This window comes from Pelodiscus sinensis, chromosome 8, assembly GCF_049634645.1.
Source record: "Pelodiscus sinensis isolate JC-2024 chromosome 8, ASM4963464v1, whole genome shotgun sequence".
In the NCBI taxonomy this organism is placed as follows: Eukaryota; Metazoa; Chordata; order Testudines; family Trionychidae; genus Pelodiscus; species Pelodiscus sinensis.
This window is the reverse complement of record NC_134718.1, coordinates 30081843-30091561: the sequence shown is the minus strand read 5'-3', so window position 1 is coordinate 30091561 and position 9719 is coordinate 30081843. Positions and strand designations below refer to the sequence as shown.

Sequence of the window (9719 nt, the reverse complement as noted above, 5' to 3'; positions counted from 1 at the left end):
ATCTGGTTTACCCATCCCATCTCAAATCCCCAAGAGATTTACATAAACTAGCTTGTTTCCTCCAGGTTCCTCCTTACAGTTGAGAGCTTGCTAAGACCTAGATGTGGACAGCTGGCCTTTAGGATGCTTAACAAAGATGCATAATCAAGGCTGCTGCACAAAGCTGTTAAAATAGGAAGCTGAAACCGATGAGCTAGAGTTCTTTAACATACAGTATATATAGCTTTCCATAACCACAGTTGCAAATTAGCATTTATTTTGTACAAATGCAGCCACTGGGAGATGTGAGGATGTTTTCTCCTCCCCCAGGTTTTATTGGTTTCCCACCATTTCAACTTGCCTCCTCCCCCTACGTTCTGATGTAACATTACAGTAAGAATGCACATGCATATGAGGAACAGAAAGAAATATGGGTCTTGAATGAGTGATCTCCTATGCTAAAAATGTGGTAACCAAAATTATCCTCCTGATGCCCAAGTCAATTAAGTGTGTCGCAGTCAGTATCTCAGTGTATCACTGTGGTCTTTTGCCTCTTCTAGCCCTGAATGCCTATTATAGACAATACGCAAGTGGCTTCAGAGGGCCTGGTTGTTTATTCTCACAGGTGACATATGAATACATTTTCACTGCGCGGGTGGGGTTAGCCAACAGCACACTTTAATGTTGTCAGGGATCATTCAGCTAACTTCAGTTCAACCCCTGACAGGCTTGGTGATGTAGCACACTTATTCCTGCACTGGTGAGAATACTAGAGCTTTCAGAATGTCTGTCCTCTTCATGAGAGGTCTTAGCAAGCCAGCAAAGAGAGAGAGAACTCAAGAAGACTTTCATCCTAACATCAGTTAGTGGTAAACATTTCAGCCCTCAGGACTGTGAGAGATTGAAATAAAAGTGAGGAAGGAAAGGAGTGTGGGGATGGGAACATTTTGATACATACGCCTGTTGTTGACTGTTTGTCTCTGCTTGTAAATGAGGATCAGTATGAGGGGTAAGCAGAGAATGCCCACAATGCATGCCCCTGTTGCCAGTGCAGCTGCTGTGAAATCTGCAACAGAACAGGGAAATTAGAGATGAAACAACCAGCAAAAGCCGTTTCAAACTGCACACTTACAGTCAGGACCTCTTTTGAATGAGCAATTAACTAATGTTCATTCTCAGGAACCTCTCCTCTGTTGAGGCATTCAAGATAAAAAGCAAAAGGTTCTCTGGATTCAGGCCTCCTTTCATACATGAAGTACAAAGCTAGAATGAAAAACAAGTGTGTGCAAAACATTGCACTGAATAACCACTGGACAGGCCAATGATGGAATTCAACACTGAAATAAGACTTCATTTACCATTCCTGTCTGTGAATCCTCCAGAACTTGCTGGATTTCTCAAGATACCCTGGAAGCATTCTGTAATAGTGATGTTCCCAGAAGTCTCATGCAATCATGCTACCCTTATTCCTATAATACCTAGGTAACCGATCAAACTTCTCAGAGCAGGAGGCTTGACGTTGCTTTGGAAGAGTAGCGAGTGGCATTTTATTTCTTCTGTCTATAGAAGTGAGGTGGGATTAAGCCTTAAAGTTTAGTTCCCAAGCCAAACTTTTCCGAGTTCTGGAGATACTCAGATACATGGGCTCTGTTCAGTCCCAGTTATATTACAGGAACATGTAGAAAATGACTTAAGTGATAATATGCCTGATCCGAAGTCTTTTGAATCCTGTGGAAAGAGTCCCACTGACATCAATGAGCATTAGGGTCAGACCCCTAGTCAGCTAATAAAAATTAGTCGCTCTTTAAGGCTACGTCTATACTGTACCCGTTTTGCGCAAGAAATATGCTAATGAGGCTAAGCGTGGAATATTGCTGAGTCTCATTTGCATAATTAACGAGCGCCCACTTTTTGCGCAAGAGGATTTTGTGCAAAAAGGAGCCATCTACACAGCTCCTTTTTGCGCAAAAAACCCTTTTGGGCAAGAGCTGTTTTTCTGGAAGAAAATGTGGAAGAACGGCTCTTCCGCAAGAGGGCCTCTTGCGCAAAAAGTGGGTGCTCAATAATTATGCAAATGAGGCTCTGCAATATTCCACGCTTGGCCTCATTTACATATTTCTTGCACAAAACGGGTGCAGTATAGACATAGCCTTTGTCTTCACTAGCCACTTTATCCTGATGGTTGCATTTTGTAGACAAAATTCTAAGCCCACAAATAACTACATCAACAATGAATTCTGAGCACAGATAATCAGACAGCTACCTACAAAGCTATAGTTGCAAATCAGATAGACATACAAATATTTGCATGTGGGATCAAAATTGTGGTACAAGTTGTACTTTAACTGCGACTACCTGGTCTGCCAACATCCATGGTCTGATGTTCCTGGACCACAGAGCCCAGTAACAGGGAGGTCTGGCAGCAGGGCAAGAGCACTGCAGGGGGCACCAGCAACTCAGTGAGAAGCCCAGTGTTTGGGTATCGGGGGAAGAAGGGGGAGAATGGGTGGCACAGTGGGGAGTTCTAGCCTCAGTGGTGGCTGTGGAGCTCTGGTCCTGGCCTTGGAGCCAGGCAGCTGTGGAGCTTTGCCCCATTTGTGAAGCTCCAGCCCCGGCCACAGAGCCAGGCAGCTGTGGAGCTCCGGCCATGGGGCTGGGGCAGCAATGGAGACAGGGTGAAGCCCTAATCCAGTAGCAGTGCGGGCCAGCAGAGAGGGACCTCCGCTAGTCCAGCAAATCCCCTCGTTTGAGATCAGTCACGTCCCAAGGGTACCAGACCTGTATAGTTACTTGCAGACAAATAACTGTGCCTACAAAATCAAAGCTGAGGTTCAGACTTGCCAGCAAATGGGTGTCTTCCTTTATATTTACCTAAAAAAGCAAATTTATTGAATCACTTAGCTCTCTGAACAGAAAGGGAAATTTTTATCATTCAACTGGAGTAGGAAGGAAATTGTTTGTATGTCAACGAACTGTGGTGAGAAAATATCTACAGTAGCACAGTTTGGTGCTGTTTTTAATATGAGGAAGAGATACAGCAACACTCCCATATTTACAGTTGTGGGCAGTAATAAGTGAACTGATTATATACTGGAAAGGACTTTGTAACCCAGATCCAGATAAGGAATTTCCTTGATTTTCTGTGGAAAGCTAAATATTTGATCTCCGTCCTTTATAATGTTTAGTGAAATTTATGGTAAGTTCAGCAAATGCAAAGGGAGTAAGTCAAGACAAATATGTGTGCTGCAGAATTGAGAGGCAGAGATTGTGCCAAAATATTAAATAATTAGATTGGGATATATGGGATGTAGGTTTGAAGTTAATTTAGCGAAAGATTCCTGTCAGGGCTAGCTAGCAACCCGGCAGATTGCTGCATCTGATTCAGATTCTGTCAGTGGTATTTGTTGGACCTGCAGAAAAGTGAGAGCAGATCTGACACACCTTTTCTGGGAATGCCCAGAGATTCAGAACACGGGAGGAGGATCATGCTGATGGTGATTTCCCAAATGATCTAGGATGTGGGAGACCAGCTACAGAACGCAATGCACCGCAAGATGTAGAAAGCAATGCATTTTCAAGTTGTGCCTTTTCAAACTGACACACCATTCTCTTAAAACAAAAAGTAATATATTGAGCAAGTGAATGTTAACATCTGGGCTAAATATATCTTGGTGGTATGAAACTTAGAATTGATTTCATGCAGTGTGACAGACAAGCGATTTTTGATGAAATTGGGCTATATTTTTTGAGCTTCCTGATTATGGTAATCTCTCTCATTTATAATACAGGGTCTGTTTAATTTTAAATGGACCATATTCAGCTCTTATGCTAGGATTAAGTTCTACTGATTTTCTTAGGTCTGAATTTGGCTCATGAATTTCGAATGCTTGGAGTTGGGAGCACTGTGAATTCACAGAATATATTATATGTTATTTAATATTCTGTGAATTTACAGTACAGAACTGCCAACTCCAGGCATTCAAAAACCATGAGTCAGGCCCAAAGATCATGAGTGTGGCTTGATAATACCAAGTAAAGTTATTTTTATTAGCATTCTGGTTTTTAAGTCTTTAGAGGTCATGTTTTCCTGGTTTCTCTGCAACCATTGGGGCTAGAAATTAATTTATTTTTAAAAAATGAAAAAAAATGTCACAGGGAACCCTTCCTGACTTCTTTTTCTGAGAAGTCAGATTTATTTTAAAGTGGGTCAGAATGAGATTCTGATAGATTACATTATTAATATGCAGACAAATACACAATTGGTTCATGATTCTGTTTAACTCAATATAAGCAGATTTTCAGTAGGACAGTGATTTTTCCAGATTTCTTTCAGTAACATCTGGTTCAGAATTAGCATCCTGCAGATTTCAGAATTCTGAGTGGTTGTGGGAGGACTGTACTGCAGGATACAATTTAGTTTTATATAGCATCTTCCATTCTCAAGGTATCTTCAGAGCAAAAAGTTAGAAGACTGGAGTTCAGTGACTGCATGGACAAACAGAAGAATTACATTGTGCCCAGCAACAGCCCAAACCCACAGGGCATTAGATCCCTGCTGAGAGAGGGAATGTTGTGTAGGGCATATTGGTGATGATTTCCCTGTTCCTTCTGGAAAGTGTCATGGAATATTTCCATATCTGTTTGCACAGCCACTACAGCCAAGTAGCTGAGGCTCTGATTTGCAGTCTCCCACCTAAAAGATGGTAAGTGAAGGCATCAGGATGGAAGTTACCTTTTGCAGGCCTGTGACTCAAGCAGTTTCAAGGCACGTGGTGGATCAAACCACCATGACATGGCAAGATGAAAAAGAAAAAGGTCTGAAAAGTACACTGGTAAGTGAAACTGCTCTATGCATCCAACCTGAGGCCTCTCCACTGCAGGATGAATTCTGCCTGACAGTAGTGGGTTAAACACAAATTCAAACAGGCAATCCTTTGGCTGCCATTAACCTTTTGGTGCTTCATGCTTGATACTGGAATTTGTCCAGTGCTGCAAAATCTGGTGTCCTTCAATGTAAGGACAGTTCTGACACATTCTAGGGCCTAAGGCTAACACTGGAAGAGCAAGTACGTTGTACCAGAGGGCGAGCCATCTGTATTACCACAGAGAACTCACTTTTAATTATGGAGATCTGTTTTGGACAGTTAGGTGCATAAATATATTATTTACTAATGTGTGGTATTGGTCTGATCACTCACACGAGATTTGGATGTCCTCTTTAGATACTCATATTTTCAGGTTAAATTAGCCTCTATATCAGAAAGGAGGTGATTCAGTCTTAGAATAGCAACAGAGTTTTCATGGTATCACACAGGAAAAGGTTTCTCTCAGACTCTTCAGCTCTCTAAACTAATCCACTGCTCAGTTCTTGTTTGTGCAGTAGCAGTTAAATCTCAGACTTGTGTTCTGTTTTCTCCTGAACTGGACTTTCATATTTACTCCATCCAGGCCTTTTGTGTGTTTGCGCTGCCTTGGGAGATTCAGAGAGTAGCACATTGCAAAATTCCTCTTTCTAATGGCTCACTTCCTACTTTCACTGTTTGTGCAGTTTGGAAACTGAACCAGTCATCACAGATCCTTGAATGATGGTAAACCAATCCAACCAGTCAGACACAAAAAGTTACTCCCAAGATGGTTCCAAAGCTCTTTGGTATCATACCGTCCTTAGAAAAGGACCTTTTGTAAAGCACTATGCAAATCTCTGGTGCTACAGAAATACTAAACACTATGGGTGAATAAGGGAGCATATAGAAGAAACTCCAATATACAGGCAGTCCCCGGGTTACGTACAAGATAGGGACTGTAGGTTTGTTCTTAAGTTGAATCTGTATGTAAGTCGGAACTGGCGTCCAGATTCAGCTGCTGCTGAAACTGATCAGTTTCAACAGCGTCTGAATCTGGACGCCAGTTCTGACTTACATACAGATTCAACTTAAGAACCCCAGGCATCCCCAAGTCAGCTGCTGCTGAAACTGATCAGCGGCTGATTCCAGGAAGCCCCGGGCAGGCGTCCGGAGCAAAGCCGCGGAGCACGGGGGCAGCAGTTCAGCCCAGACGTGCTGTGGCTGTCCTGCGGCCTGCGGGCTCCGCGGCTTTGCTCTGCTTTGCTCCCCGTCCCCCTGGTCTGCAGACCAGGAGTACGGGGAGCAAAGCCGCGGAACATGCGGGCAGCGGACAGCCCAGACGCGTCTGGGCTGTCTGCTGCCCGCGTGCTCCGCGGCTTTGCTCTGCTTTGCTCCCCGTCCCCCGTCCCCGCTCTGCTTTGCTCCCCGTTCCCCTGGTCCGCATGTTCCGCCGCTTTGCTCCCCGTCCCCCTGGTCTGCAGACCAGGGCGACGGGGAGCAAAGCAGAGCAAAGCTGCGGAGCACGCGGGCAGCGGACAGCCCAGACGCGTCTGGGCTGTCCGCTGCCTGCGTGTTCCGCCGCTTTGCTTCCTCTCCGTGGTCTGCTGGAGACCAGGGAGAGGGAGGGCCCCGTTCGTAACTGCGGATCCGACATAAGTCGGATCCGCGTAACTCGGGGACTGCCTGTATACTGTTGTGGAGGAAAGGGGAGGGGGGAATAGCTGGCATGCCACAAAGTATAACAGATATATCATTTTCACATTAAACTCAATTAGCCCTTTTGGGGCCTTACCCTGCATTGATCTACAGACAGAAATCTTCAGTGAGATAAATGAGGGAGTTCTGTGTAAAACTGAATGGCTAGCTATGGTGTTGGGTGTGGGATTTAGGAATGCCAGGAGGGAGCTGGAATGGACATGATGGGATACTGAAAAGAACCCAGAGAAGGGGGAAAGTGCTGCTGTCCTGTCTCTTGTTCTGGGAATCCCCCCTACATTCTTCACTGCAAAAACAGGCAGGACTGTCCCCCAAAGAATTTATCCCAGGCTTTATGTGCATGCTGGGATACAGCTTGGGGAGCTTAGTTAGCACGGTGTTATGTAAAATCATGCAGTGAAAGCTGCAGTTGAATACTGCGACAAACAAAGCCTCAGGGCCAAATGCTTGGCTAGTGTAGATTGGTGCAGTTGATGGAATGATAATTATTTAAACCAGCAAAGTATTTGGCCCAGCATGCTTTGTTTCATTACCCTTATTCACTCACCTTCTCATCACCGTGACGAGTCATAAAGAGAACAAGCCTAGTCCTTTCTCTGCATACACAGAGCATTGAATACCACACACCACAGTTTGAGACTGTGCTATGAGTGATTCCCATTGAATTCAGTGGGAGCTATTTGTAGTCTGCATGGAGAGTCTGGACCTGAGGAGATTCCAGGAACCAAAGACACAACTATCCCAATGGCTATTATTGCGTAGAAACTAGAGAATAACTCTTCAGGAATTTAACTGAAGTTTGTTTCTTTTAGGACAATTATTTTGTCCAGGTTTTGACCAAAATACACGTGTTCATTTTACACCTCTGCGTGGGAAAATACATAGAACAGGACAGTAAAAGGGCATTATAAAGAACACTTACTTTCTTTTTCTTTGCTGGCACCAAGATGAAATGTGCAATTTGGAAATGCTTCTCTGGCTGTGGAATTAAAGAGAAGAATTGGTTATATCTCCTGAGAGTCACTTCTCAGGGATCCAAAAGAAAATCCTACTTAAAATTTAAATAAGGAATTTCATTTAACTTTGCTTTATTGTCTTTCTTTTTCATTTAGGGTATGTCTACACTGCGACTATTCTGTGTCTTGACAGAGCGCCTGTTATTTCAAAATATCAGGCGCGCTATTCCAATGTCCCTGTAAACTACGTTCCATGAGGATTAAGGAACGTTTCAGAATAGCAGCTTATTTAAAAATTTGGTGCTGTGTAGACAGTACCAAATTATGAAATAATTGCGTAGTTCAAATTGCATAGCTTATTTTGAGCTGAGTGTGCAGCGTAAACACACCCAATGAGAAAATCAGGATGGCAGATTCCAAAAAATGGGGCATAAAAATGGCAATGACAGTTAGTTATCACTGTTATTTCTGACCTTCCCTCCACCTAATCCACCTAGAGCAGAGAGAGAAGTTGTAATGTAAAGGATTTATTGACACACATTTGAAATATGACCATTCAGGGTGCTAGTGGCAAAGCTACTGATGTGTCATTTGCCACTAGCAAGTAGCACTACTCATTTGCCACAAGCAACGTGTATAAGTGCCAGTTAAACTAATTATACCAAGAATTGTCAAATGATTGTGTCCTGAGGCCCACATCTTATTGGAGGGATTGTTTAGTGATAACTAGCTTCTCTCTTGGTTGTGATCATGTTGATCACTGTGCCTGTTTTTGACCACAAAGGCCTCCTAACTGCCCATTCACAATTGCATAACATCCCTGTGGCAATGACAGGAATTGTTTGCATGAAAAAGTAATACTGATATTTAGCTGTCAGAGCACATGCCCAGTTGGTTCTCTGCATGCATATAGCATAAAACTCCATAGACCACAGTTTGAGGTTTATCTTTAAGTTGGGAGTAGCATAAAAAAGAAAATCAGCATTTTCAGCAGTCCAGTAAGATACAGCTTTAATTTCTAGCCCTTGATGTTTGCAAGATATTGGATCCTCAAACTGTCACTAGTCCAGGACTAAATATAACTTTTGCATCCAAAAACAATGTATGATATCTCTCTATCATTTTTGGCCTGACGATGAACTTTTTTCTGAAAGAGATTGAAGAAAATGAAGGTAACTTTGTTTTTATTATGTAAACATGGGGGGAAGTGCTTTCCAGATGCTTATATATTAAGAAAAAAGTTCTGATCTCTTCTTCCTTCAACCCAGGCCTATGACATATGTTCTACATCCAGGGTTGGGTCCCACAGAGTTTTGCAAATATACCTTGATCCTGCTTACAGCACCCCCTGGCCATCCAGCTCTGAATGCTAAACAACCTGAGCTTGTGTTCCTCTGTGTGGGCCTATAGCATCACCAACTTTGTCTATTGATTTTTGGGTCCAGTCTGGTTCCCACTAAAGTCAGTGAGTGTCTTTCTACTGATTTCAGTGTGAATTGAAGTTGTGCAGAAATTTAGTTACTATTTTTTCTTTGTAAAAGTCTCTCACATGCATTCCACACACATGTCCCAGTTACATCTACCTTTCTGTATGCGGAGTTCCATGAAGCCATGAGACACTTGCGTGGTATGCAGTTTGCCATGTTCCTTTTTCGTGTCTACCACATAACAGCAGTAATTGCCACTGTCCTGCAGAGTCAGGTTCTTTATGATGATACGAAATGTCCCATGGTGATCCGAGGTGGTCTCCAGCCCATGGTAGTTTGCTCGCTCCCCATGGAAATACTTTTCAGTGACATTGCTGTGTGTCCCATGATGCCTCCCCAGCTCATGATGTAGGTCCCTTTCAGAGATGTTGCGGATATGCTGCTTCTCAGAGCAGCTTTGGTCTCTGTTGCTGCTGAAGTACCAAATTTTGTAAAGTAAGTCATGTGGAGCAGAGAGTGACCCAGTGAGCTTGCATGTCAAGGTGACATTCTGTCCTTCTGGGCAGACATAGAGTGAGTAAGGAGTCGTGATCGTGAAAGCTGTTGTCTGTTCTACATGGAGAAAAGAAAATCTAGGCAATTACAATGTAAGATAAACAGCAAGATGTTAAAGAATAGCAACTCTTTGCACTACTATGAAGATCTAATTAAACATACACCTGCAAAGAGCCCTGTTTGGTAGATAAGCACTATACCCATTTTACAGAGGAATGCACTGACACACACAGAGGTTAGTT

General features: G+C 43.2%; 2 protein-coding genes across 12 annotated transcripts in view; one reads left to right on the top strand and one right to left on the bottom strand.

Moving 5' to 3' along the window:
• Positions 1-9719, top strand: part of CDH23 (cadherin related 23) — a 576749-nt gene that overhangs the window by 487562 nt on the left and 79468 nt on the right. The window contains exon 1 of one of the 10 annotated variants that reach the window (XM_075934960.1): positions 4665-4682. The exons of the other annotated variants lie outside the window; for them this stretch is intronic. Coding sequence (XP_075791075.1) covers positions 4680-4682 — 3 coding nt within the window. The 5' untranslated portion in view covers positions 4665-4679. Of the gene's footprint in view, positions 1-4664; positions 4683-9719 lie in introns of those variants that run through there. 10 annotated transcript variants of the gene reach the window in all.
• Positions 1-9719, bottom strand: part of VSIR (V-set immunoregulatory receptor) — a 42896-nt gene that overhangs the window by 19199 nt on the left and 13978 nt on the right. The window contains exons 2-4 of one of the 2 annotated variants that reach the window (XM_006121492.4): positions 9079-9534; positions 7462-7518; positions 938-1045 (exon numbers count right to left, since the gene is read on the bottom strand). In XM_006121492.4, the coding sequence (XP_006121554.2) occupies positions 938-1045; positions 7462-7518; positions 9079-9534 (621 nt within the window). The remainder of the gene's footprint in view (positions 1-937; positions 1046-7461; positions 7519-9078; positions 9535-9719) is intronic. The other variant, XM_075934961.1, reaches the window with a different exon arrangement.